This window comes from Oryzias latipes, chromosome 15 (genome assembly GCF_053564925.1).
Source record: "Oryzias latipes strain Hd-rR chromosome 15, Olatipes_Hd-rR_3.1".
Lineage (NCBI taxonomy): Eukaryota > Metazoa > Chordata > Actinopteri > Beloniformes > Adrianichthyidae > Oryzias > Oryzias latipes.
The window spans coordinates 29,209,744-29,237,613 of record NC_136251.1 but is presented as its reverse complement, the minus strand read 5'-3'; the positions used below and the strand labels follow the sequence as shown (position 1 = coordinate 29,237,613).

Genomic DNA, 27,870 nt, shown 5'->3' with positions numbered 1-27,870 from the left:
GCCCCAAATTTCTATAAAGTATTGCAGGTGTGGAGCGATCAGAGTTCTACAGTAATGCATAATGGTTTAGGGACCAAATCATTAAAAAAAAAGCAATTCTTTTGGCTAATTTTGCTTTCATACTACTAATGTGAGGTTTCCGAGAAAGATTTTCATCAATAATTACACTCAAAAGCTTAATTTAATTTACCCTTGTAATGTTAGTGCCACCTATGTTTACAGGAATAATACTGTTTTTATTTTTATCAATACATTTTTCACAGTTTCAAACAGGGGCCACTGAAGGCAGGGTCTAGCTAAGGCTGGACCGGAACTTCAGCGTGCGCACAATTTGTGAGTGTCTGAGAGCCAACGCCAGTTTGAATCAGAAATTAAGAAAAAAAATCCAATCTCAGATTTTTTACCATATTTAATAACACAAAATAAGATGAACAAGGACCCTGGTGTAAACAAGTTGTTTGCAACTTCCTCAAATACATCCCTTAATCTGTAAGGAATATGTGCTATACTATTAACTATACTCCATTATTTACTTTTTCTGTACAAATTTACCAAAAAAAACTACGTACATTAATCTAGGTGTCTGCAAGTGGATGCATCAAATTGTCCTGAATAACAATTTGAATCAAGAAATACTCGGATATCCAATTTTTAAAAAACAATTCGTTAGAAATGTCCTCCATGATCAAAAAAAATACCACAAGGACATTTTAAAAAACACAATTTTTATCCGAGTGTGTTTTCAAACTTATTTTCTCCACTGAGGTAAACCGATTTGCCAAGACGAACACAATGCACATTGGGATTGGCAGGTCCCCGGATCGGGGGATCCATTTACCGGAGAAAATGCCTCAAGGAAACTTAAGTCTTGTAAAGCCACAGAATTGAAGTGATATTAAGGGTTATATATCAGCCTCTCCTCCGTGCGACCATACTGGCAGATTGTGGAGCTCTTCTCTTTTCTCTCAGCACAGCAAATACTAATCTCGCCACTACTAATGACTTCTGACGACTGACAAAGCACCTCCGAGCAGCCTCAGATAGATTCCTGCTGCAGCTGGACTGAAAATTACTATCATTTGTTCAAGAAAATGGCTTCAGATGCAGTCATTTCTGCCAGGAATAGTGGATAAATTGAAAAGGTTATAAGAGAGACCAGCGCAGTCGAAGCTCTGCACTTGCCCAGCACCGTGTGCAGTTTTTATCTCGAGAACGTAAAGCAATATGGATGAGGAGACGGGGAGCAGTTAAAGCTCCCAGCCTCAGCCAGCGGGGCTTGCTCATTGGGCCAGAGTTTCGGCTGGACTCAGTCCTTTGAAAGGTTAATGCTCCAGCCCACTTCAAAACCTGTCGGCCCTATCAGCTCCATCTGCCAATTAATTGAAGGGCCTGAGGCTTTGTCTAGAGCCTTTTCCAGGGCCTCTTGCCCTTCAAAATGTTTGGTAAGAGAAATGACATCTGCCCTATGAAGAGTTGTATTCACTCATGGCATGAGTGAGCTGCAGGGGGGGGGGTGCTGGGACACAAAGTGGATTTCATTTGTTAATGATGGAAATGTAAGAGACTCCCACTAGCCAGATAATGGAGAAGATTTAAGAGGAATCTTTAATATGAGACATTTATTATCGCCGTTGAAGACTGAGCTCATTAAATGGGCTCAAGAATGAAACTGTGACGCATTAAGACAGAAGTGTAACTGCGTACGTTGATTTGGAGTCCGAGCATTAATTGATTTTAGTTGTTTTTTTTTGGGGGGGGGGGATTGTCGTTTTTGTTTATACGATGACAAAGACGGAGTTCACCTTCCAAAAACCAGAGACAGCCCATCAAGCTGCCATTGCTGTGTCCCTGAATGCTTTAATTTTCAATTTACCCTGATGAACTAATCCCATGATGGGAGGACCTAAAAAAGAAAAATTAAGCTCAAAATTGCATTTCTTAATTCAAATCATTGAATATCAGACAAAAAGAATTGTGGTCTGAAAAAGATCGTATTTGTGACGTAGAACAGTGGGAGATGGTCAGGTGTGCCGTGGGAAATTGCCCTCATTCACTGATTTAAAAACACTTTCCATCTCCAGGATTTCAGCTCTGTGTTCATCCAAACAGGCCCTGATAAAATACTGAGTAAATAGGTATATGAAAGATCATAAAATACTTTGTGTTTATTTGATTCTATTAAAGACATTTTGATAAGAATGACTGTACCGCGATTTAGCTGCAGCTGAAGCTGGTTTCTGAAAAGTCCCGCCCCTTTAACTGTCTCCACCAATCATTTTTAGAGGCTCAATGATACGTCAGTCAGACCAATCAGAAGTGGTTAAAGTCCTCACTGTTTTTTTCAGATTCTGCTCATAAAGTTGCTTCGTTCTAACAAAAATACCAGTTAAAGCTCATGTTTAGCAGTGCAGCGTTCCACAGAATCCGTTATCAGACCGTGGAACAAGTGAAGGAAACAATGAAGCTCAGAGACGCGAGTCTGTTTGCATTTGGCAGCTGTTTGCACTAAATCGCTCATGATGCATTGTGTTAAAGTGACAGCGTCTCAGCGTACAATGAATCTTCCTTTGACGTCATGAAACCACAACGAACACACATCGGTTTTTATATCTTCTAACTTAACTTTTATTACATCTTTTAGAAAAAACAGCTGCAGCTTCCAACTTTTTCTGCCACAATTTTCACAAAAATGCATGTGAGATTGTGGAGACTGAGTTTCTCCTTTTTTTAAATGTTTGGATGCTGGTGTGCCGCAGGATTTTTGACAAGGTTAAAGTGTGCCGTGGCTCAAAAAGGTTGAAAAACACTGACGTAGGAAACACGCTGGGCGGGTCTAGAGCTCCCTGCTCCATCTTGATGCATCCACTTGCAGACAAATAGATCCATGTGCGTCTGTTTTCCTCGTCCATGGTGGTATCTGGCCCCAATAGCTGGACAGCTCCAATATTGTTCGCCATTTTGTTGCACTGGTAAAGTTAGGTTGGGAGTGCAAGGAACTGTAAACTAGCAGTGGAGCATGTAAACAGAGAGCTCTCAGTCATGGGTGACAGGAAGGGAAGCAGCGGTTGCTCCAAGCCATTGGTCGCACCCACAAATCAGAAGGGAATTTCTAATGAAATCCTGCCGCTCTGCAGAAACTATGTCCTAGAAAACGACAGGTTTTTATTTTATTTTATTCTAATAACGGCATAATTAAAAGACAGCAGGGAGAATAGCTCAAAAAGATGATTGAAGTGGGGGTCTTAACACAGGTTTATGCCCACCCGGTGGCTTTCTGGAGCCAAATATGATTTATTGTGACTTTAGGTAGCTCCAGAAGACATTTAGTAAACTCTAAAGACTCTGCTATTTTCATGTAAACAAAACCATTCCGCTATTGATTCTAAAAACCAAGTACACAGAAGAAACGTGCATTTGGCTCATATCAAGAGCAAGACTGACTAGGCAGAAACCGCTCACCCTGAGTCAGCAGGCTTGGAGCTGTGGCCACACAACCGTTGATTGAACAGAAAGCCCCCTCCTCAGGGACCAGAGTCACGGTCCCAGCGCGGTTCTCAATAACACAATGCTCGTCAAGGACTCCGGCTCCGTGAAGCACTAAAACACACAGCAGAGTTTAGACAACAACGCAGCAACTTTAATTCAGTCACCTCAACTCACCAATGTCCAAACTGCTCGATGCGTCGTTGCTTCCGATGCTGGTTCTACCCTCCTGCAGTCAAAAGGAGATCTTTAAAAGCTCTTAACAGAAACATCAAGTGTTTTTTCCTTCACCTCTCACCTTCAAACGGTACAGGATAACTCCAGTGCGGAGCAGGTCTTCATCCATTCCTATCAGATGAGGAAGCTGGCAGTCCAGGACGACTCCACTGCGCTCCTTCCTCAGAGCCACCGTCTCCTCCTGCGAGCCGCCGGAGAACATAAAAAAAAAAAAGCTCATTCAACAGCCTGCAGCTGCTATCACACACAATAAAAATGCTTAGACATTTAATGGCAACCAGCAGAAAACTGAATTCTTTATGACTGCGCTTCCTTGCCCAAAGGCCACACAGAATAGCAGCACTCCAACCATGTGTCACCATGGAGCAGCCGAGTGGCTCACGGCAGGAGAGACGCCATAAATCTTTTAGATCATTATGGCGAGAGTCAAACTTCAGTCTGCGTTCGGTAAAACAGACGCAGCTACTCTGTCGCACAAGCAGATGGGGGTGATCCAACCGCAGAGCCCACCAGTGTTTGGGGAGAGTAATTGATTACTTGTAATTAAACTACTTTACTCATTACCCAATTTAAAAAGTAATTTACTACTTGTTACTATTTTTTTACCCCCCACTCTCATACACATTGTCAAGGGAATAAAACTAATCCACAAACTAAAAACAGAGGCTACACAATCAGGTGTTTAAGCACCACCCCATTTATTTCAACACACGAACAGGAGAAAATGTTTATATCATATAATGCACAGAAAGGTTGCTCACTGACTGCGGCAGTGGACAGCAGCTCATCTCAAGGACATAACTTGCACTTCAATGAAATATTTTCGTCTTTGTTTTAACAAATTGGAAATTATCTGTATATCTCCAGTTGCTGAATGTCCCTACAAATTCATATTTCTGCTCTCCTAATCTTACTTTGACCAATATCCGACTCTGCGGTGGCGCTCGTGCACGCACGGATGCACAAGTTGCACAATTTTTTATTAGCATCTGTTTTGTTTCATTTAACCAAGAGAAAAAGGCAGAGCCAACTGCTTACAAATTAATTTGTTTTATTAGTCACCTACGGTTTCCAAAATATGAGTAATGAAGTAATGAAAGTTGCTGTCAGGGGCGGGGCTACAGGCTTTTTATCATGGTCGCACGGTCCCAGAGGAAGCGTTACATTTAGGATTACGGGTTAGAGTTAAACTGCGTTCACACTGAACGCGATTTGAGCTACGGGCATACGGCGCAAAGGTAATCTTGTTTTTATTACATTTGTTCTGCTTCATAAGAAAAATACCACAAGTACATGTCGAAACCATAAAGAACATGATTCTATCACATGGGGGACTTCAAGCGTTGCAAAAATAACAAAAGCAACATTTTTTAATAAAAAAAAAAATTATGAAACTGTTAGAAATACATATTCATGATACTTTCATTTGAATGGCCTCCCCCTCTGGTGTTTTACCACCTCCCACCCCCCATATAGAATGTTCTAGCTCCACCCCTGGTGTCTGTAGTCTAGTAATTGTAATTTAATTACTGAAATTTGAGTTGTATTTCGTGACGTTACTCCGTTACAGACAAAAGTAATTAGATTACATTAATTCATTACTTTCCAATGCATCACTCCCCCACACTGACCAGAAATGTGTGATGAATGGAATAATTATGACCAAAAGAAATTTGATCAAACCTCAAATGGCTGCAGGAGGAAAGAAAAACTTTAAATCCCAACTAAGTTAGTGTTCAATGGCATTACGGTCTCTCTCCAGAGAAATGCGATAAGACATTGGTTTAATCCCGCCAAGCCTTTTTCTAAAGCGCAGCAAAGCTATACTTAAAATGTCTAATCTGTTCCTCAAACCACGTCACCACCTCCTACAATTGATGCTGAGAAAACACCATGAGTCACAACCGCAAAGGATGCCAATGTCAAGGGCCAATATTCATTTTAAAATTATGGATAATTCCATCCTTAACCCCGTCTAACTGCAAAGACTAAGACGAGCGGTTTACTTTACAGTTAAACAAAAACAAAGGCTTCCCTCTGTGACCTGAGAAACAAATCTGAAAGATAGTGTTTGAGGAACCGCTAACCTTTTCCCCCCATGGCTTCTGTTTCTTGGGGCAACCCAAGGGTAGCCACGTATTAGTGGATCTATCAGAGGCATTGTTCTGTTAAGCGGAGGGACTAATGCTTCACACTGCCGTGGATTATAAAAAGTACCTCTCCGAGATGCAGCAGAAAAAAACTTACATTGAATATAGATGGAATAATTTGCATAAACCAGCTGCCCTCTCTTTCAACCACCTCCCACTTCATCTTATAGATTGGACGGTGAAGTGGGAGACATGCCCACCGCCAGGACCACCTCACTCATTGATAGTTGTGGGATAGGAGAAATCCTTTTTTTTTTCCTGATGAAGAGGGAGAGGCATCGACCACAGCCCCTGTACTTAATTAAAAGGGATTTTTCACAGACTTCATTAGGTGGTGAGTAGCAGCCTGACAGATTAATGCCTCACTTTCCTCCGTCGCTAGCAGACGATGAGATGCTCTTATTTTGTCATCACATGCACGGGACGCTGCTCCTCACCACACCCAGGTCAGGCCCTCGTCTGTGTGTGATGCCCATAAAAATGATTTAATAAATAAACAGAACTGTGTTTGCAGACTGAAGCAGCTGCTCAACATAGTGTAATTAGTGATGGCCTGGACCTGCAGCCAGGCTCCAGCAGCATTTAAGCCTCCATTAAAAGCCATTATTTGCAGTTGGGCAACATTTTAATGGATTTTTTAAGCACTTTGGCAAAGTTTCCGACTTCACCACCGTGCATTTCAAAACACAGCCAGAATCCTCACAGCTGGTCGCCTTTAGGCCAAGTTGCTGAAGCTGTGCAAAATCTGGTGAATCTTGCTCCAGGCTTTTTTTTCCCCCTTCACAGCTCTATTCCGATATATCTGAAAGACTTGGCATCGTAAACCGCAATTATTAGTTTCTCCTCCATGACCATTTCACAAACCGTTGGTTTAACTTTTAAGGCGCGTTCAATGGCCACATAAAGCCGTTAATCTTCTTAAAAAAAGCGCACAGATACGCGAGAACACAACGGCTTTGAACGCTGTTGAGGCAGCCCTCTGTTGGTTGACGAGGAAGTAAGTAACAAAAAGCTGTTTGAGAAATGAACCAATTTATTAAAGCTATTAAAAGTTTGGACCCAAGTTGTACTTACTGAGCACCAGGTGTCAAGCAGCATGCATTGCTGACGAACCAACACCCAGTACAATTAGGCCGACTAAACAGCCACAGGGGCATTCCCTGGCTCCACGCCCAGCCCTGTGTCACGAGGGGAGGAGTTAAAAAAAAAAAAGCAAAAAAAAAAGAAAAATCAATTTCATCAGAGTGGCTCCTTAAAGCTTACAGTTAACATTTTCCTGCTCCTTGTCATTAATGTTGATTATATGCAGGAGTAGAACTTCCCAACATGCTTTTAAAATTAACTGCAGTGTTATCAAAAGCTTTTTCTGTGACCCCGTCATGTCACCTGTAACCAGACGAAAACACTACTTTCATTTTAAGTCAACATCAACCAAACTGTTGGTTCATAGTTTTAATAATGTTGATACTAAATTAATTAAGTACATTTTAGATCCTTCCATGTTTGAAAAAGAGCCTATTACAAAAATATGGGGTCAGTTTTTTGGCTTAACCTCACATGAAACGCTACAGACGGCAATCTGACAAAAACCAGAACGAGGCTCAGAGCACTCAGAGTTCAGCTCGTCCTGATTGCATTTCTACAAAGACAATCAGGATCAAAGAAAAGGTTTTGCTTTCATTTATTCAACCAAAATGTAGAGTCCCCCCCCCCCCCCCCCACTCCACAGCCATAAATCTTAGAGTGTGGCTGCAGAGCACAATGCCGCTCCAATCCGGCCACCCGAGTAAATGAAATAAATCTGTTTCCCTGCAGAAAAAGCATCGTTTTACTTCATCCTCTTCCTTGTTCCCTCAAACTGCTACCTCCTCTAACTGGTAAAAGGCTGTTCTGGAACTCACTTCACATAAATTACTTTCTTTGCCTCGTGCCCTGTAACCAATCTGGGCAGCTGACGATGAATAACTTAGCATTCTACATCGGCTTCAAACACAGAATTGAAAATTCCCTTCTCTTGATCAACTTGTCTCTTAGTAGAAATGTGTGTTTTTTTTTGCCAACAGCATCACCCGCATTAATCAAAACATGTGTTCAAGACCAAAACATGTTCAATTTGAAAGCACATCCTAAATGAACCCTCCGTTTTAGCTACACCACAGGACCAAGGCCATGAGTTAAAAATTCAGAAAACGAAGAAAAACGTTATTTCTATGATAATTCTGATTATTAGTTTTTATTTTTCTTACAAGTCCAACTTTTGGAATGGGGTGTACCGGTACTTGAAAAGGGTCCACCTCCATCTGCTATTTTTCCTTGCAGGCAAAATGTAAATTCCCACAAAGACGAGTCAAGTCCATCACTTGCAAACATTCAAGAGTCTCAGTATCTAATGGTCGGGAAGATAGAAATCAGCTGACTGCTACCTGTGCACGCCATGGACTTATCACTTTCTGCACTTTTCTTTCCACACTGGCTGCATTTCCATAGACTATGAAATGGAGCGAATTGGATTTGGGATAAATTCGCCTAATGGAAGAGTGAAAAGAAAAATCATTTATTGAATAAAGGTTTTGGCTCTTGGAGGAGGTGGTTTTGGGAGCGTATCTCAAAAAACTGCAATGGAAAAACTTTTTTTCTATTTAAATGAGTCACGTGACCAAGAACCGGATAGCACTGGCTGCCTTGGCCACGTCACAGCGGGCGCCACCAGAGGTCCCACAGCGTCACAGCTCATCAAAAGTTGAGCGTCTCATGTGGAATTGTTGGATTCACAGCTCCACTGTAAAACATTAATTTCCCAAAAATCACTTCATCCGTAGCCACTCCAACATGTACGGAGCTCGCCGCTCCACAGCCTGAATACGGCGCCAATGTCTCCTTTGATAGATGATGAGCGCTAGTGCTTTAGCAGAAATTTGAATGCATCTGCTTGTCAATCAAAATATTGTTAACATACGTCGCCATGTTTGTAGTAGCCGAGTTGGTTTAAGCCTTCTTTTTTGTTGCATACTTGTGATTTTTTTAGAAACAGTATAGTTGCAAAATTGTGTTTTTGACACGTCTAGAATTTCAATAAAGTTTTACGAATATGTGAAATGGCAACGCCTCAAATGTCTGGAATGTACCCAGAGCTAGAGGACTCCAGCGAAATGGTCAGGGCTGGGCTCGTCACCTCAGCCACACGACGTTTCTTCTTTGCTCTGACCTCAGGAATGAAACGTCAGTTGTGGTTGTAGACTTAACGTTTGTGAGATTTTGCGAAAGATTGCTCAAACGAAATGTGAATAATCACCAAATTTTACAATTTGCTGCAAACTCCACCAAATATCATCTGTCTGAAGATGAGCTTCTGCCCATACCTGCTGCAAACTCCACAGCTCACCTTCAGACAGATAATATTTGGTGGAATTTGCAGCAAATTGTAACATTTAGCAATGGTTTACATTTTGTCTGAGCAAATTTTTCACAAAATTTCACAATTTTCTGCAAATTGGCTGATAAGCCAATATTTTCAAAATTCCTTTGGATATCCGACGCATGTTTTTCAACATCATGGAGCGGAGCAGGGAGCACGTGGCCCCCCCAGAGCATTTTCTGTGACAAATAAGCCCCCCCCATCATCTGCATTTTTTCATCTTCTCCCAATTCACAATGATGATGAATGAAAAAATACTGAAAAACACAATTATGAGCTTAATTTTGACGGTTTCTCCCGCTATGTCATTATTGTTGGTAGTGGTAAGGTGTGTGTGTGGGGGGGGGGTCATTCACCAAGTACTTGTGTGCAAATGGTTAGTTTTTGAGTTTGTGGTGAGGGTGCAGCGAGAAAGAATCGTGTAAGTAAGCTGGTGCTTGCAGTCCGGGGCTGCTGCAGGGCAGAATACGTGACCAGGAGAGGCAGGTATTGTGGGACCTCCCTGATTGGATGACGACATTTGAAGAAGACGGACAGGAGAAGAATGATTTTCCCAAACTGTGGCGAAGAGTTGATTAAGCAATCATCTACTTCTGTAGTGAGTATGAAGCTCATCTCAACACAGATGTTTCAAAAATAGAACAAAAAGCAATCAAAGACATCCCATAATACCTCTTTTGTCCAGTTTATTTTTTTTACATTTCGTTTTGATTTCTGGAAATCATTTTTTTTATGTTTTGGTTACTGATATTTGCTTCATTTCAAATCTTTAATGTTTTAGATGTTTATTTGCTACGCCTGAAATTGTGATCTTTAACATGTTTTTTGGCACTTCAGGGCCACCGTACAAACGTCGCAGACGGAGACTAAAGTGTCGTATGTCAAAAATCGAGATCTCTTCATTGGGAGCCGTGGCAGCAGTTAATGAATTCTGGCACATGCTCACAGGTGAAAAGAGCCCGTCAGCCCACTAAATGTCACCTGCTAATTATGCAGCCTTCATGTGTGCAGCTTGACATTTGAGTACAGTAAGTTATTCTAAAACTGCCACGACTTTTTCTAAAAAATCTGCCTCAAAAATAAAGATTGATTTCATGCTGAAAAGTACATAAAAAGTTTATGCAGAAAAGTGTCCTTTTGAGTCATTATTTTTTTCTTAGCTTTTTAAGAGTTTCACAATAGTTGAAAAACTGCTAAAGAATGTGCAACTAGTCTGCATGGCAGCTTGTCATTGGCTTGCCTCACAAGCTACTTGGCAGAGAACAGCGAGTCCCAAACAGATAACATTTGGTTTTTCTTAGTATTCTTTGGAGCAGGGGCACACATTCAGCCTGGAAAATGTGCTCCATGTCGGGGCTGGCAACAGCGCCACTGTGTGTTTTGCACCTTTGGGGCCTTCCAGGACGCGACCGGCTCCGTCTGCCTGGGAGGAGCCACACCGCATGTTCCAGGTTGGATTCTCCGGCCGCCCCAAACGCAGCCTCACAGCCGCGTCACAGTTATTCCAACAACTCTGCTTCTGGAAGCAGTTCGCTCTCAAATCACAGAAATTTAAAGTGCCAGTTAGGCCCTCAGTGAACCGGCTTTTCACAAGGCTTACAGTGACACCTGCTGGTGGAAGCGCTGCACCGCTGACAGTGACAGGAGTCGACGCCGATCCTGAAATGTTGGATTATTTTTGCAAAAGTCCTTTTGTAATTGCAGTTTCATATTCCTCTTCCTATTATATTACCTGCTGTAGCACATCCATACAGAAAGAAAAAGTTGCACTTCTTTTGTGCTCCATCCTCCCGACTACCAGAAATGCACATTTGTCCTGTGAAGTAGACATTTCTAAACCTGCACATCTCCCCCAACCACTGCATCCTGCAGGATTTAAGTCCCACTCAGACCATCTTTTGATCCGTTTTTCAAAGTGTTCCCAGTGGTCTTTAAAATTATAATTATGCCGTTCATCAAAATTAAAAAAAAACAAAAAACTATTGTTTTCTAGGACAGTTTCTAGAGTTCATTAGGAAAGAATTCACCTCCGAGTTGTGGGCAGGACCACCGGCACAAAGCAGCCCAGTCCCCCCTTCCAGTCGCCCATAACTCAGCAGTTTTTACCAGTTCACAGCCCCTCAAGCTAACATTCCCGGTGCAACAAAAATGGCGGGCAATATTGGAGTTGTCCAGACAAACCCTCGGATAACATCTCCATTTACTGTCAATCTGGCAATTGGCAATTTTCCGAAAAGAAAACCCAAGAAGCGTTAGCTGCCCGTCCTAGCTCCTGCATGAGAGCAGCAACAGGTGGAGACCGATAGGTTCATCCTTTAATTAAGACATCTTCATAATTTTCTCAATTTTATGTAATAGAGCTCAGATAATAACTTGGCGTAACTGAGATAAAATGATTCATATTGTTAACATTACAACCCACACATCACCCACCAGACAATGAAACAAAAAGGAGCGAGGGAGCGTGAGCGCCAAACACGAATCCGTGTTCCTACACTTTGTTGTGGATCCTGCCTCCGGCTCGTTTCACGCCCCCAGCCGTCCCCCCCAACTCATCTAGATGAAGCCCATCTGCTGGACCATTTAAACATGTATTTGTAGAGTTAAATAAGCTAATTCTCTGTAACAACTCTGCTCCTCGCCTGTCTGACCTGGAGGAGGATCCCTCCTTCATGTGGACACCCCTGATGTTTCCTCTTCTTTCTTTTTCTTTCCTAGAATCCGTTTGTTTTAGGTTATTTTTTTTAGGAGTTTTTCCTTGCCGAGATGGATGCCTGGTTTAGTTTAGCCAATTTCTATTGAATTCTATGATGTTCTTTATGATTCATGTTTATTACACAACTACCGGTTTGAAGTCCGTTGAGACGACTTTTGTTGTAATAGTGGGCTTTATTAATAAAATTTTGAATAGGAAAATCAGCGAAGAAAACCAAAAACTTAAAGCGGGGCTACAAGCCCAAACATGAACACAAAGGGGTAAAGAAACGTAAATAACATTTTGATTGACTGAAACAAAAAGTTAAGTCTCATCCTGTTTCACATGCCAGTGAATGCAACATAATGGAGCCCCCCCCCCCTGTGCATTTTTTTGTGACAAGCTATTTTTCCACCCGCATTTTTCATCTCCCGAATTCACAATGATTAGAATAAAAAAATACTCAAAAATGCAGTCATGAGCTTAATTTTCTTTTTATATATCCTCTAGAAAAATGTTGGCATCTACAGAGGACAGTTGGGGCTTTTCAAGTGAAACCAAACGTGACAGGGTGGAGTTCTGGGAATTGTAGTTTTTGGTAGATTTTTATTTTGGCACATGAAGTTCTTTCCCTCCGATAGTCATGAGGCAAGGCGCAAACTCAAATGGAAAGAAGCTGAAATTCCCACATTACCTGCAGAATAGTGTCGTTCCATCTACCAGCCCACTTCTTTTTTAGAGCCACAACCTAAGAAACAAAATCAAATTTGAGTTTTTAAGAAAGAAAATAGAGGAAAATAAAAAAAAACTTTCCAGTTTCAGTCACCTTTGCTTCTTTCTGATGCAGATTCTCTTCTACCAGCACACACGACCCCTGATGAGCATCCTTAAAAAACAGATTATCGGTTTTTAATTCTGTCTGAACGCGTGATATTTCAGGCATCCCTAACTGAAAGGACCTGGGTGGCTTCTGCCAGTAGAGTCTGGAGCCTTTCCACTTCTGCCTGCAGCTCTCTGATCACCTTCACGCTGCCGTCTTCGTTGACGGTGGGCGTGTTCACGATGCTTTTAGCTCGGCTGGCGTACCGCAGAGTGCTCAGCGTCTCCTCGTAGTTCACCTCAGCGGGGGAAATTGCTGCCACAAGAGTTTACAATGCAAAGGAAACTACTAACAAAACACCTGAAGGCAGCTTAGGAGGTCTTCATACCCGCTATCATGGTGGTTATGGAGTTTCCACCAAGACTGTCCTTCAGCAGCCAGGTCAGCACCGAGTCCCTGTAGGGGATGAAGATCTTCCTCCGTTTGGTCGCCTTTTCACTCAAGCTTTGGTCAGCTAAAGGTTACAAAACAGAATAAAAACCATACATTAGTTCAGACAGTGTTGCAAACATCTGAAAAAACTATTTTTCCTTTCTAGAGCCCTCATTTGTCAGCATTCTTTCAAAGTTTAGTTTTCCCTAAATAAAACATCCTTCAGAATCACATTCTAAATAAAACGGAAAAAAGATTGTATGTCAACTGTCCCATGGACCGGTCGATGTAAAGCAAAAAAATAAACAAAAAATTAAATAAATAGGAAAAATTCTTCCTTAAATAGTAGTTTAGTTGTATCTTTAGTTCCTCAACCATTGGGGTGGGGTTGCTCCACCTCAATGGTCCCGCCCACAAATCAAAGCAAATTTCTAATGAAATGCTGCCACTCTGCAGAAACTGTCCTGGAAATGACACCCGTTTTGTTTTGGGGTGGTTTTTGGTGGCTAAAAATGACAAATTAAATCTTTAGTGGATCCCTCGGACAGGGACTTAATCGGGAGGAGGAGGACTGAGACGGTTTTTACCGAGCGCTGAGATCACACTTCCCAAAGTAACCAGGGACTTGTTGATGTTTGCTCCTTCCTTCAGCCTGATGCCTGTGCTGTGCGTCGAATCTGCCCTCTCGCTGCCCGCCAGGTCCACCAGGTGGATCCGACTTATTAACTCGCGTGGAAAGTCAGCATCAAACCACGCCTGCAAGATTTAATGATAAAAAAACATTTTATAAAACTGATTATGCCAAACTTTAAGGATTTCCATTAAGACTGAATATGTTTTCCTCTCTGCGCTTCACCTGAGTGAAGGTGATGGTGAAGATGGCGTGCGAGCGGCTGCTCACATCGTTCATGCCCGTGCTGGCGACGGTGCGGTTGGCGTCGCCCAGAAGGATCAGACCCTCCACGTCACCGTGGCTGTGAACCACGTGTTTGGATAGATCTGCACACAGTTTGCCGTTACACTTCTTTCCAGATCTTAAATACCAAAATAATATAGATTTCCTGCTTTACTTTCAACATAGGGTCCATTTTGGGGATGTTCCCTCACTTTCAAACCCACAGCAGTGGTCGGTGAGGGTTTCTTCTTGAGAAGATCCTGAACTCGCTCGTTGTAGATCTCCAGATAGCTGTGGAAACAAAAAGTCTGACAAAGAGGAGGGAAAAAAAATCCAAACATTTATGATTTTACCCCGTTTTTTAATTTTATATTCAAGTCAAAAACTATTGTTTTGAGAATCTTTCATTAAACAATTTAATTGCATCTATTGTACTAAAAGTGAATAGGAGTTTGTCAGATAAAGATTGTTGTTGTCGAGAGCAACAAGAAAAGAATAAATTCTGAGGTTTATTTTTAAGATTTGCTATTTTTAAAGTTTTTTTATTTTAATTGTTTTTTGTTTTTGTTTAAAACATTAAAAAAGGAGGGGGGCTGATGAATGTATGAGATTAAATGAATTTGTACATAATCTTTAATTACATTTAGGGGCTCCACAATATATGAAAATTCGCAATTTACGATATTTGTGATCAATATTTCGATGACCATATAACTTGCGTTACATGAACAAACAGCAAAACAACTAAAAACATCATTTCCATTTCACTGCAACAGTTTAATGTAAAGGAGAGTCTTAAATTACTTAAATTATACTCCAAATAACCCTTTAGTCTAGATAGGAGGCGACCATCTATCATAAAAGATCTCCATCTGATTAGACAAATGCATAAAGAATATATTTGATGCCATAAGATTGTTTTAGCACATTTAACGTAATCATTTATCGTCATTTTCAGCGACTTTTGCGATATGCATTTTGCACAGTTTGATATCTCGATAACGATAAATAATTTAAGTGAGCTCTGTTAGACCAAAGTGGTTCCATCCTCCGTGATCCATGAAAACCGACTAAGTTTAAAATAAAAAAAAACGTCTCATTAAGTTCCCAATTATGGAAGCGTTTCTGTAGCATAATTAAAAATAGAGGTCACTACCAGAAATGCTTTTTCATTTTCAAAATGAAGCTGCATTTGTTGACTCACATATAAAGTGAAAAGTCAATCTGCCAAACCGCTTTCTTTTTCTTTCAACACCGCTCACTCTGTCACTTAAATAAAATGATGAAGAAAATGGTTTTTGCTATTTTCAAAAGGTTTTCTGGTAAATGTGCAGCAAAATTCATTAGAAATATCTAATTTGACCATTAAAATCGGCAAAAACAGAAATGCTTTTTTATTTTCACAATGTGACTGCATCAAATTACCTCAAATGACTCAAAAATAAAGTTAAAAATCAATCCTCCAAAATGCATTTTAATTTTCTACTTCAACATCGCTCATTTTAAAGTGAAAAATGCAAAGAGGAGATTGAATTTCTCGTTTTCACATCCACAGTGCAAAAAGTGTCGCATAATTAAATTCCAGTCAGCATTTCCAGGAGGGAGGCGGGGCGATGATGTCAGCGCCAATTATTTGAGACTGTAACTAAAAATGCAAAGACTTCAAACGGGAACCAGAAACAAAAAAGGCACCCAAGGTGATAAAATACCGACATTCAATAAAAGTATTAAGCTAAATGCATCTTTTAGGGGTTTGTTGATTTAGTAAACAACTGTACTTCTATATTTGTCTAAAAAAGGTTTTGCTTTTGTTTAAAACTTACCTGACTTCCGTATGAAACGAAACGGCATCAGTTTTGCTTCTTTCGGACATCTCCATAAACAAACCTTCACAGATCCGAGGGATCAAACCTTTATCATCCTAAATTTGACAAAAAAAGTGATTAGATAAATGTTCACAACACTATGGAAAGCAATATCTTTAAAAAAAATGTCTACTAGTGGTTAATATTTTGGGTTTTTTTCAGTGTTGCTATAGAAACACAAGCAAATGCTGCTGATTAACAAATGGGCTGATCTGAAGTGGAGTTACTTAAGCGTGAAAGCAATTTTCCAGTGTGAGCCGGCTGCCTTCTTTAAATCACAAATCAAAAGACAGTCAGCATTTAGAGTCATATAGAATTATCCAGAAGCTTGAACAGCAGCTCCGCTCATGACCTTGTATACGTTTCCAGAAAGACAAGCAGAAACTTCTTCCCACATTTTAAAACTTTCCATCGAAGAATAAGGTGAAGGGCGAAATGCTTCAGTGGGCACGTCAAATTTTCTGATTAGTAAAAAAGAGACAAGCCAGTCTATTGAAGCTGCATCGCCTAAAAAGGTTCTGTGATGTTCTGCAAAGCTGCAGAAATCTGAAACGCTGTGGTGCTCGTAGCGGTTACTGCCCTCACACTCATGGCATTTTCCTGCAGACATCATCAAAAGGCCCTGACTAATAATGGATCAAAAAAACACGTATAAAAAGGGAAACCCTTTAAAAATATAAAGGATGAACAAGAAATTAAGTAGATGTAAGAAGCATGAGGAAGAAGCCCACTAACTGTTAATATTCATTAGTTTTTTTAAGTAAAAACTAAATTATTTAATTTAAAACTTGATGTTCTCAAATTATATACATTCATCTTATTATTGCTTAATACCATATATATTTAAACATGAACACATTGCACAGGGCAGGCCACAAAGTACTGAAAATACTGGAAAAACTCACTTTCAGACCCATCATAGTGTGGGATTTCCCTGAGCCTGTTTGCCCATAAGCAAACATGCAGGCGTTGAACCCTTCAAATGCAGCTTTCAACACACCACAACCCAATTCCTGGAAAATCTGAGCAAAACAAAATGCATCAAGAACAAATATGCTGCAAGCACAAACTTTGGTAAAAAATAAAATTAAAATAAAGATCAGAAGATCTTCCATCATATAGAATAAACATGTACCTTCTGCTGGGATGCAAACGTGGAGCTTTCTGTGTCCATGGAGTCAAAAGCAAAGTCAAATGAGAATGTTTTCTCTCTGTCTTTCACCTTTTCCCCTCGCACAGGTGAAGACTAACATAAAAACAGACAAAAACTCAGATCATTGTTGACCTTGTTCACTTCTACAGACTGTTCTCGCATCATTTTGTGATTCCATACCTTCTGAATGGATATTGTGTTCCCCCTAATGTGAACCGTTTTCTTGGATGATAATTGCTGTTCCCTGTGTAAAAAGCCAAAAACAATCAACTAAACATTTTTAAGAACATCAACAACAACCACAGTTGGGTTAAAAAGCTTTTTTTTGACAAAGTTATCATTAGAAGAGCTCAAAAAATATATATTCAAAAACAAAATGTTAAAAAACAAATAATCATCATGAGCAAGAAGAAGTAGTGCCAATTTTTAAGCAAACTTAAATCTACCTTTTATTCAAAGGGCGGACTCGAACAGCCACGCGCACGGAAGACATGATAAAATAAAACCACTCAAAGGAATGAAACATTCAGGTCGTCACCCTTGTCTTTCTGTTTTCTTCAAGGTAATGAATTAATCTTCTTCCACGTGAACGTCGACTAATTATCACACCTGAGGAAGAAAGGCTACTTTTACTGGATGCACTACACAAATCAGGCACTAGGGGGTGCACTGAGCATTGTTTAGTGTGGCATTTGCAGTGTGATTTCCCGACTTAAAAATCTGTCATTAGCAAAAGAAATGTTATAAAATATGTGGTACTTTAGTTTATAAAATATTGTTCTGAATGGTATGATTTTTCTGTAGTTTTGTTTTGGTGGTCAAAGTATGATGTGTTTACATGTTAGAGTTAATGTCTTACAGTATGCCAGTCAAACATACAATACAAAATCCTATGATGATTATTATTTATATTATTCGTTTGTAAACAAGACAGAAAACATTTTAAACTATTTTTTTCCGAAAAATTTGAACGCACCACTTCAACCATTTCCCATGGTGCAGTTGGGTAGAGCCGAGCAGGCGCCGACTTTCAAAAAAACATGGCGGAACCTTGTTTGGTGCTAAAAACGACTCTAGATCCCGAAGTCTCCGAAAATCAATCCGCCGCAAACAGCGAAGACAGCAGGGTGAAGCGGCGACTGTCTTTTCCCTCCGAAAAAGAAATTAGTTCACGAGAAGAACCGAGTTTAACGTACTTAGACCTGAGTTTACAATGTCTTTCTGACGATTCAAACTCTCCTCAACCGACTGACGAGAAGCTGTCAGCGACGGTCCCAAACGGAACCGATGTCTCTTCTGAACAGCGCGAAGAGGACAAAGAAAACACAGAAATTCATCAAGGTAACAATGTCGAAAGAGTTTAGAAGAATTTTAAAAGGAAACACGTTTATCTCATTCTGACTGTTATGTGGTCTTCCTGCTAAATAATTAGCATAATTTGGCTTTAAAATAAACCTTTATATTTTAGCCATCGATTTCTTTACATAAATCTATATGTCAATTAGTTAATATGTCTACCAGGTTACTGTGATGTTGGCAACAGATATGGACTGTTTACAGAAGAGCAACAGGAAGAGGAGGAGGCCACTTCCTGTCAGGAGTCTGCCAGTGAACGCCACTCAAACACGCAGGACAGGGATGCTGAGGTGGTGAGGAGAGCAAAGGAAGAAGGCTGCGTGAGCGTGATCTTCCCCGGCCCCGTGACCCAAGATGGCAGCTACCGTTTTGTCAGCGAGATCCTCAAATGCGTTCTCTACCAGCGGCAGCAGCTCCCCATGACGTACGAGCAGCTCGTGTTCTCCCAGAAGCGGCAGCAGCAGCGAGACGTGGAGGTGAGAAGCACATTTCCAGCCGTCGGTGGCTCTTATAGAAAATTCAAATTGTGGTGTTTCTTTTCAGGATAAAGATGTGGTGAGACCAAGGAAGGTCCACTCCGCAGACGTGGATTACAAGTGTCAGCAGACCCTTCAGGAGCTGGAGGAGGTGCTCCACCAGCTGGAAGTGCTGTTCTCCCTCAGCAGAGTCCCGCGCGTCTTACTGATGATGGGCGGTTCCCTCGTCCTGCCGAAGGAGCTCTACGAGATCAACATGGAGGACCTGCTGCTGGTCGGCGGGGAGCAGGGTCTGCGAGCGTCCTCCTGCCTGAGGCTCCTCTTCCGCACGCTCTTCGTCGCCGACCTCCTGTCCGACTCCAGACCCGTTCGCTTGATGCCCACCACCGTTTTAGCCCTGGCTCACAGGGATTGCGGCGTGGACTGGTTTCGCCCCAAATTACAATTCAAGATTCCCACCCGGGTCAAAAACCAGATCATCGCTTTGGCCACAGATCCCAACGTCTGTGAGAAGCAGAGGGAAAAGGCCGACTGGCAGGATTATGTTTGGTTCCAGGCACCTGTGACTATTAAGGGCTTCAGCAACTAACACTAAAAGGGATTTGGATCATCAGAATGTGTGTCTGTGTGGAATATAAACGAGTGGATGTTTATTTTAGTAAAATGGTTGTTTTTTTTCGCATTAAGATCATGACATTCATGTGCATGTGTGTTGATTATTATTTTTACCTTTGGCATACAAAAGAATGTTTTGTCTTTGTGTGGGGAACAGAATATGCAGGTATTTCCAGAAAACACCAGACATCGCCGCTTGTGCAATACATTTTAATGAACAAGACTTGAACGGTTTGACAAAAGTCGTTGCTTTTGTTATTCATATCTCGGGACACAGTTAACATCCGTTATTCACTGAAAATGATTTTTAACTAGCATCAAGGAGAGCGAACCAGGTGCAGAGAAGATTAAAGCATATTTGTGTGAAGAATGATGAATTACAATTAAAACCAAAAGCATCATGACTCCTGCTCTGCATTTACAGCTTCTCCACTTTCTTCACAAACTGGATGATGTCTTTAGCGAGCAGCTGGGGCTCTTCGAAGGCGGCAAAGTGACCGCCGCTCGGCATGAGCGTGTAGGACTGGATGTTCCGATATCTGATCTGAGCCCAGGATTTGGGACAGTGCATCAGCTCGTTGGGAAACGCCGCCACACCGGTGGGCACGAAAATCCCGGTTCTACAACACAGAATAACGAGGATCAACAGCTTTGAAAAAGAATGTCAGGATTGGAGAGTAAAAGTTTGTGTGTGTGTGTTTGCATACAGGCCATCGATTCTGCTGTTGGGGTCGCTCTTGAAGTTCTCCTTGTAGAAGCGCATGGAGGAAACGATTGAGCCGGTGGTCCAGTAGATCATGACGTTGGTCAGAAGGTCATCCAAGCTGTACTTCCTGTAAAAAAGGATGTTCACTGAAAAATTAACCCCAGTAAATGAGCCTTTACACGTGAAGCCTGAGCTACTGCAACCCGCCCCCCAATTCTCCCCTTGCCACACTGGTTAGAGAAGCACACGACAAATTCATTAAAAAAAAGAAATTAACTGCAGCTTTTCTATTGGTTTTATCTCCATGGCAACCACTTGAAATTCTGGTTGTCTGTCATTGTTGGAAGAATCTGCAAAAAGCAATCTTTTTTTGATTTCCTTAACAGGTTTTTTGTTAACCCCACCCACTTTCCTAATATGTTCGTGTCGTATGTCCTGTCGCCTAGCAACCGTGAGTCCCGCACAGGAGAGGAGAAGAGAGGAGGCATGGAGTTTAAAAAAATTCCCTGCTTATTTGATCCAACTTTTAATCTTGGAGGTGTAATTATTAAAAAGGTGTAATTATCTCCAACTCTGGGTCCCGCTTCACGGTCCGCCATTGTTGTCAGGACAGGTCCAAGTTGGGCCGCAATGCATCTTGGGATATATGCAGTGTAGAAGGACACACCAGACCAATCCTTAAAATCGTGAAAGAGAAGGACGTACTCGGCTGCATTTGAAGGAGTCGCTGAATTCGGACAGCGCTTGTCGCTGTGACGTAAGCCGCCCACAAAGAACGCAGCCCTCCAATGTGGACACAGCCATTGCTCTGTTCAGCTTGAGGATTCACATTTTAAAACTTCACAACGTTCCAGTAAAAAAATGTGCAAGCAACGGGAACGCCAATTTTGCAAGTTGGCCACACTAACCCCATTCAAAATGTAAAACTTCTAAAAATCCAACATTAATTTACAAGTAGCTTCCCAACGATGCTTGATGAGGTGATGGATAGAAATCCCTCAGGAGTTTAGATTTCTTGTTGACTTTTTTTTTTGGGGGGGGGGGGGGGGGGGGGGGGTCAGGTGATTTCAAGATGGTGGCCCCTTCCTGAGGTCAAAGGTCAATAAAACGTTAAATCAGGTGGCGTATGTGTGAAACATGGGGAGAGGTTGCCATAGAAACGGAAGCATTTTTTTTTTTTACCTCTCCAGTCCCCCGTCGGCCAGATCTCTGTTTTTGTAATCGGTCCAGGTGGAGAACTTCTCCAAAATGTAGGCCGCCAGCCCGACAGGAGAGTCGTTGACCCCACAGCCTGAGGATGAAATCGTTTTGAGAGGGGATCTCGGAGGACAAGCGTGACCAGCACTCTGTCCCCGGTCTCCGGGCGTGGCCTCTCACCTGCGGTGTCGGGTTTGGTGGCCTGAATGTGCATGTAGCCAGATTCCTTCAGGATTTCCCAAACGTTCTTCTTAAAGAACGGGAACAGCCGTCGGACGTCCTCCCGAGTGAGGCCCACCAGGAAGGGCAGATAGGGGCCGATCATCAGAGACAGCATTATCTTGAAGCCCCTCGTGGACATGCACATGTTGAGATGGAGACCCTTCACACACCTGCAGAAGATCAAATGCCAGACCCTTTCACTTTCTTTCACAGCACTTTGTTCAGCTACGAGAGTTTTGACCGTCTTTGGGAATCTGTTCTCACAGAGCAGACATTGTGGTTCCCACAGGCTGCTGTTCAGGACTCACTCAGGCTTCATCTGTGCCATGTTGGTCGTGATGAGGGAGCCCCAGTCCCCTCCTTGCACATAGAACTGCGAGAACCCCAAACGCTCCATCAGCTTCAGGAAAATCCTGGCAACGGCCAGGCTGTCCAACCCTGCCGAGGAGAAAGACTTTGTCCATGACTTCAGCGTGAGCGGGAAAGCCTGGGATCGATGAGGCGCCACCCACCTTGTTTGTGAGAGGCTTCGGAAAAGCCGTAGCCCGGGATGGACGGGATGATGACCTCGAATGCAACGCCGTCCTGGTTCTTAGTGAGAAGTGGGAGAATCCCGTAGAACTCGTAGAAGGAGCCTGGCCAGCCGTGAACGAGCATCAGAGGAAGAACCCTCTGGCCGCTGGCGTGTGACGGGCGCACGCGAAGGAAGTGCACGTCCAGTCCTGCAGAGGATTCAAAAGGGTCGAAATGTTCGAAACTTTTGTGCCTGAAGAAAAATCTCCAAGAAGCCCCCAACAAAATTAATTATGGACCACATCCCTTAGAGCCCCCAACTTTAGCACTACACTCTACAACTGAGAACTTTTCAAACATATGGAATCTTTCTGACTGCCAGTTTTGATGTGATCAGGACTTAAATAATGTAAAACCTTCTAGAGAAGTGTTTCTTTCTGTTTTATGATTTGGTTTTTCAAGTTTGTCTGTTTAACTGATGTTAAATTTACTTATCTTTTGTTCTTTTCATTATATTATCGTATTTTCTGCATTGTGGACTTGTCTTGTTTTGTATAAAAGTTTATTTTTTATATGGGGTTATTTGAAAGGTTGCATAAAAATGCATTTTAATAAACTGGAGGGAAAAACAGCTGCCTTTAAGATCTCTCTTGGAAATAAACCCCAAAAAAATAATAATAATTGCAAACTTTAAGAAAACGTTGGGGAAGAATTCGTTATATTGTCCAGCATGAAGTGTTTATTTGTGTTTGAGGAAATGCAGGAAATGAGCTACAGGAGGAGTTGTTCCAGATAGGATCTGCCTGTTTTAAGGTTTGCCTTGATGGAAACTGCAGAGGGAGGCAGGGGCCGTCAATAAAGTGCACAAAAACATCCCAAACAAACAACAGCAGTTTCTCAGTGACTCAACTATAAATAATCTCCAAAACATGGCAAGAACGTATCATCGTTAAAAAAAAAATTCCACAGAAATCTGTAATATTATTCCTCTTTCTGTTAAAGTGAACCAGCAGGTTCAAGTAACGCAAGTTGTAGACGCCCCCTTATCTCCTCGCTCCAGAACTACAACTGTTGTAGTCCTGATAAAAATTAGCACGAAAAACAAAAAAATAGATTTTAAAATAAAGAAAAAATCTTCGCTTTTGTAGTTTTATAAAAAATGAAGAAAAAAAAGTTTGAACAAAAACACCAGTTTTATTGTTGTGTTTTTTTTTATTGAATGCAGTAGGCTTCCGTAGACTACAGAGTTATTGGCTATGTCCGAATTCCCACCCTAACTACTAAAAAATGATATAGAGCGCCACTATGTAGTGCCCTGAATTTAAATGCAATTTGGACACCATGCTCACTGCTTCTTTTTTTTGTTAAACGACGGATATGATTTAGATTTCATGAAGTAAAAAAATCTAATTGATATGAGCGTTTTACAACGATTATTTATGAATCCACTGTCTTCCGAAGATAAAAAAAAATGTAAGTGCATTCTTTTGGAAAAACTACAACTGTTGTAGTTCTGACAAAAATTACAACGAAAAACAAAAATATATATATTTCAAAAAACGGAAGAAAAAGTTATTTGCTTTTGTAGTTTAATAAAAAAAATAAAAAAGACAAAAAAAGTTTGAACTAAAACACCAGTTTTATAGTTGTTTTTTTTTTAATTGAATGCAATAGGCTTCCGTAGACGACAGAGTTTCTGTTTTGTTTTGTTTTTTAAATGTATTTTTGGTTGCTTGTGTGCAACCGAAACACTGTTTAAGAGAAAAGCAGTACAACAAAACTGTGCATACCTTCGATTTTGGTTTTGAAGTGTGGGTACGTGTTCAGCACCGCCACCTGCTTCTTCCAGTCAAACTCATTCCTCCAGTAGGACACCACCCTCCTAAGATACGTGGAGTTGAAGCCGTACTGGAAGCCACTGTGCTCCAAGGGCTCAGCAAAGCGGGTTCTGTCGATGCGGTCGTGCAGGTCCTGTTGAAGAAGACCACTATGGCATAAGAACGCCTGCAGCTTTTTGAAGGCCAGGTCCTCCATACCTGGATCTCTCTGTCTGAGGCTTGGATGGTGAAGGGATGGACGGCTTCATCCTCGGATGCTGGCTTCTGGCCTGTTCCCCACCAACCGTCTCCAAGAGGAATGGTCTTCACTTCGCTGCTTCTGCGAGCGAAAAAAGCCAAAATTCCTGTGGCAGCAACAACGGATCCAATGATGAGCTGCTGCTGGACAGTCTCCAGGCCGAAGAAGGAGTCTCTAAAAGATGCAAAACAAATGATAATAATAGAAATAATAATAATAAATGTCACTACATTCATTAAATCCGGAGCTAAAGAAAATATAGCCTTACTTTAAAAGATGCAGTCTCTCCATTCTGCGGCTCACAGGTGACCTTTAACCTGCTCTGATTACAGGACGGTCAGTTTTTTCCCTCCACTTAGTAAAAAGAAAAATGTCTTTTTTACACAGTTCTGACTGTTACAACATACCTTTTCTGGCACTTTGAAGTGTCCGCGGGGCTGTAGGAAAGTCTTTCACTCTGGAGGACCGAACTTTACTTATTATAAAGTGTCCGTTTAGGGAAACATTCCAAAATCCAATGGCGACAGACTTTCAGGCAGGAGGGGGGAAAAAACCCTAAGACGCGGGTTCATGTGGACCTGAATTCTGATTGGTCCACGCGCACGCCACTCCGCCCATTCAGCAGTGACGCAGTCTTAGGAGAAACCGGAAGCGACGTCGAACTTGTTTGTGTTGTTTTTGGTGTTTTCGGCTTCTTGTCAAAAAGTCAGGATGTGGAGGTGCGTTTTTCTGACGGCGCTGTTCGCCGTTGGGTTCGGTTTTATGACGGGGGGGTTGATGGACATTGACAGCCATGACGCAGGTGTCCTGGACGCCCTGAATTACGCCGTTCGGAAGCACAACAACCGATCCAACGACATGTACGTCAGCCAAGTGACCGAGGTGATCGGGGCTCAGGCGCAGGTAGGAAACTTCTGATCTTTGATCCTTTAGATTAACGAGCTCTAATTAGGTAAAACTGTTATAAACGCCACAGTGACGTGGCCATTTCTCTATTTTTAAAACTGCGCCACGTTAGCCTAGCATAACAAAACCTTTGTTAATAAAGTTTTCAACATTCAATAGTTTTTTAAGTATCATTTTGAATATTTAAATCTTTATTTGTTATTGTCTCTACATGTTTAAATGGGTTTATGATGGTTTAAACTGAATCAAAACTTCTTTTCTAGCTCGTGATCGGTTTTAATTTTCGTCCTCTTTATCTTCCTTAGTCTTTGTTCTTCTTTTCCTCCTTTCAGTTGCTCAACAATGAACTATTTTAAATACATTGTTTGCATTCAGTGTATTGTCATCCAGGGCGTTGTCAAATGAAGGATTGTAATATCTTTATCTGTATTTTTCTTGTTTTTGTTGAATTTAGACCCATTAACAGAATATACAGACAAGTGCATCCAAAACAAAGCAAAGAAAATCATATTTTTCTACACTGACTAAATACAGCAAATTATATATGTTATCAAATAGTAAACAGAGAATAACAAATGGTAAATGGTGTAAACCTGTATAGCGCCTTTCTATTTCCCTAAAGGCCCAAAGCGCTTTACAGTCACAGACCCATTCACACCACACATATACACACACATACACACACACACCTGCTGCCGAACACTGGCCCCAACGGTTCACCCAAGGAGACTTCACCACATGCGTGGGAAAAGCAGGATTCGAACCTGCAATATTCCAATCAGAGGTCGACCGCCCTAGCACTGCAAGAAAAAAATTACTCATCAAAAAATAAATAGAGTTCCACCGTATGGGGCTTTAGGAGGAGGAATATTTTAAAATTAAGTAATAAATCCAAAACAATGTAGAAGAAAAACGTTTTTGCTCTGCATTTATGTATATAAAGTTTAGTTTGAAGAAGTATTGAATTAACTTTATTTTTAATGCTTGCTTGTCTGAATCTTCCAGGTGGTTGCAGGTGTCAAATACATCATCACAGTGAAAATGGCCAGAACCTCATGCAGAAAAGGCAGCGACAATGAAGTGTGTAGTGCTCACACAGACCCACAACTGGCCCAGGTATTTTTCTTTTTTTCAATAAAACAAAAAAAAAGTTGGTTTACATGCAATCAACACGATGTTACTCTGCTTTAGTGAGTCTCTTTAATCCAACTGAACGTCCCTCGTTTGTGTGAATAATGGTGTTGTTGTGCTCTGGTCTCTTTCAGCCCTACCAGTGCACCTTTACTGTGTGGAGTCGTACGTGGCTCAATGACACCAGAGTGTTGAAGGAGAAATGTGGGTGAAGGAACAGCTCAGGAATTCATTCGGATCAACATTGTTTGCTCTGATTGTTATTTATCTGAACTCTCTTTATAATAATTGAAAACTGTAAACATCCATATATGCTTATTTTGATTTCCCTTATTCCGTTTTTTATTTGTTAAAACTTGTAGGTCATGGATTAATTACCCTTTCAGTTTTAGCTCTAATAAATGAGCAAGCTGCTAACTTTTTGTCTGTTAAAACCTGAACAAATTGATCATTAAATCTGCCTTTCATGTCTTCTGAATGTGTCCCTTTGGTGGTTGATTTCATCTGGTTCTGACATCAAATTTCTTTTGGGTTTTTTCAACTTGCATGGTAAACCTCATGTTTGAAGAATGGATTGGTAAAGCTGGTTGGCCAGATTATTAATCCACCCAGGTAGGTCTCTGACAGTTTCAAGGCTGATTTAAGCAAAACTAATCTTAAAAATGGGAACAGCATCTTTGCCCTTTATTATGTATTTGAAAGATCCATTCTTCCTACATCCACTGCTTCCTGTAAACTTTAGACTTAAATTTTATTTCTTAAGTTTCACTTGAATCCACCTAATTTACATATTTCTACAAACATCCTAAAGTGTAAAAACATCACTGGAATCTTTCTTTTCTCTTAAATGATTCTCATCTCTATTCTGTGTACAGATTGTGTCTTAAAAATTAGAAGCATTTTATTTTCTTGTTCAGTTTAAGAAACTAAGCAATCTAGAAAAAGGAAGAAAGTTAATGCAAAAAAAGGAATGCAGAAGTAACAGACAATATTACTTTGACATGAAGCTAAAGTGCAAATTTGTTATATAAAGAAAAGAAAAATATATAAACCGTGCTAAAATTCCACAATGCTCTTATACAGCTGCGAGGACAAATGCTAAATTGGCAGAAAAAAATTCAAAACTGTCAAATTTAAATTGTTTTGACTAAAAATACCAAATAAAAACCTTAAAAGGAAGAATACACGTGAAAGAGCCTAATGTTTGCTAAAATATTATAGGTTTGTATGATTTAGCAAATGACTTGTAAATTGAAAACCGTGTTTTTATTCTGTTGACGTGAAATATTTTTGACAGGTATTTACCGTGTTAAGTCTGAAGTATTAGGTGTTCAGATCAATTACAGCCCTAAAACAGAATATCCTGAGAGCTCTAAATGATTAAAAACTGTTCTCCAGTACGCGGGCATAGACTATCTCAGGGAGGCCAAGGAGTGTGATCCCCTGGTAATTGAAACACACTCTCCGGTACCACCACCCCTGCCCGCCAGTCCAATGGTACCTGTCTCCGACTGCCATGCAATGCTG

At 41.1% G+C, this 27,870-nt stretch overlaps 4 protein-coding genes across 6 annotated transcripts in view; 2 read left to right on the top strand and 2 right to left on the bottom strand.

The window, feature by feature from the left end:
* The window catches only part of kif16bb (kinesin family member 16Bb), a 31,830-nt gene extending 13,156 nt beyond the window's left edge, over window positions 1–18,674 (bottom strand). The window contains exons 1-16 of the mRNA XM_011484695.4: window positions 18,122–18,674; window positions 17,592–17,754; window positions 17,326–17,389; window positions 17,128–17,238; window positions 16,898–17,014; window positions 15,951–16,048; window positions 14,303–14,418; window positions 14,089–14,231; window positions 13,820–13,988; window positions 13,189–13,314; window positions 12,940–13,115; window positions 12,807–12,866; window positions 12,675–12,728; window positions 3,782–3,901; window positions 3,661–3,712; window positions 3,460–3,597 (exon numbers count right to left, since the gene is read on the bottom strand). Of these exons, the coding sequence (XP_011482997.1) occupies window positions 3,460–3,597; window positions 3,661–3,712; window positions 3,782–3,901; window positions 12,675–12,728; window positions 12,807–12,866; window positions 12,940–13,115; window positions 13,189–13,314; window positions 13,820–13,988; window positions 14,089–14,231; window positions 14,303–14,418; window positions 15,951–16,048; window positions 16,898–17,014; window positions 17,128–17,238; window positions 17,326–17,389; window positions 17,592–17,671 (1,624 nt within the window). The 5' untranslated portion in view covers window positions 17,672–17,754; window positions 18,122–18,674. The remainder of the gene's footprint in view (window positions 1–3,459; window positions 3,598–3,660; window positions 3,713–3,781; window positions 3,902–12,674; window positions 12,729–12,806; window positions 12,867–12,939; window positions 13,116–13,188; window positions 13,315–13,819; window positions 13,989–14,088; window positions 14,232–14,302; window positions 14,419–15,950; window positions 16,049–16,897; window positions 17,015–17,127; window positions 17,239–17,325; window positions 17,390–17,591; window positions 17,755–18,121) is intronic.
* mad2l1bp (MAD2L1 binding protein) lies at window positions 18,177–19,996 on the top strand. 2 transcript variants are annotated; one of them, XM_078931419.1, is made up of 3 exons: window positions 18,177–18,486; window positions 18,667–18,977; window positions 19,045–19,996. In XM_078931419.1, exons 1-3 carry the CDS (start codon window positions 18,186–18,188, stop codon window positions 19,564–19,566), a joined length of 1,134 nt encoding a protein of 377 aa, XP_078787545.1. In that variant the 5' UTR covers window positions 18,177–18,185; the 3' UTR covers window positions 19,567–19,996. The 2 variants fall into 2 exon arrangements, with proteins under 2 accessions (XP_078787545.1, XP_004077521.1); XM_004077473.5 differs by having other exon boundaries at window positions 18,186–18,486; window positions 18,706–18,977.
* On the bottom strand, window positions 19,789–24,868 carry ephx5 (epoxide hydrolase 5). 2 transcript variants are annotated; one of them, XM_020709739.3, is made up of 10 exons: window positions 24,714–24,868; window positions 24,575–24,623; window positions 24,267–24,480; window positions 24,021–24,201; window positions 22,230–22,439; window positions 22,026–22,155; window positions 21,676–21,887; window positions 21,481–21,589; window positions 20,300–20,425; window positions 19,789–20,212 (listed from the first exon to the last, which is right to left on the bottom strand). In XM_020709739.3, the coding sequence occupies exons 2-10, from the start codon at window positions 24,595–24,597 to the stop codon at window positions 20,011–20,013; spliced, it is 1,407 nt and encodes a 468-aa protein (XP_020565398.1). In that variant the 5' UTR covers window positions 24,598–24,623; window positions 24,714–24,868; the 3' UTR covers window positions 19,789–20,010. The 2 variants fall into 2 exon arrangements, with proteins under 2 accessions (XP_020565398.1, XP_004077520.1); XM_004077472.5 differs by having other exon boundaries at window positions 24,575–24,628; window positions 24,714–24,853.
* A 121-nt stretch (window positions 24,869–24,989) lies between these two features.
* LOC101167477 (cystatin-C) lies at window positions 24,990–26,821 on the top strand. The gene is made up of 3 exons (XM_011484693.4): window positions 24,990–25,209; window positions 26,218–26,328; window positions 26,478–26,821. The coding sequence occupies exons 1-3, from the start codon at window positions 25,018–25,020 to the stop codon at window positions 26,553–26,555; spliced, it is 381 nt and encodes a 126-aa protein (XP_011482995.3). The 5' UTR covers window positions 24,990–25,017; the 3' UTR covers window positions 26,556–26,821.
* Window positions 26,822–27,870: the final 1,049 nt, after the last annotated feature.

Coding starts and splice junctions, on each gene's coding strand:
- mad2l1bp (XM_078931419.1), top strand. CDS start 18,186: ATGGCGGAACCTTGTTTGGTGCTAAAAACGACTCTAGATCCCGAAGTC. Junction 18,487..18,666: donor AAACACAGAAATTCATCAAG/GTAACAATGTCG, acceptor TATGTCTACCAG/GTTACTGTGATGTTGGCAAC. Junction 18,978..19,044: donor AGCAGCAGCGAGACGTGGAG/GTGAGAAGCACA, acceptor GTTTCTTTTCAG/GATAAAGATGTGGTGAGACC.
- ephx5 (XM_020709739.3), bottom strand. CDS start 24,597: ATGGAGAGACTGCATCTTTTAAA. Junction 24,202..24,266: donor CCTCAGACAGAGAGATCCAG/GTATGGAGGACC, acceptor CTTCTTCAACAG/GACCTGCACGACCGCATCGA. Junction 21,888..22,025: donor ATGGCACAGATGAAGCCTGA/GTGAGTCCTGAA, acceptor GATCTTCTGCAG/GTGTGTGAAGGGTCTCCATC.
- LOC101167477 (XM_011484693.4), top strand. CDS start 25,018: ATGTGGAGGTGCGTTTTTCTGACGGCGCTGTTCGCCGTTGGGTTCGGT. Junction 25,210..26,217: donor TGATCGGGGCTCAGGCGCAG/GTAGGAAACTTC, acceptor TGAATCTTCCAG/GTGGTTGCAGGTGTCAAATA. Junction 26,329..26,477: donor CAGACCCACAACTGGCCCAG/GTATTTTTCTTT, acceptor GGTCTCTTTCAG/CCCTACCAGTGCACCTTTAC.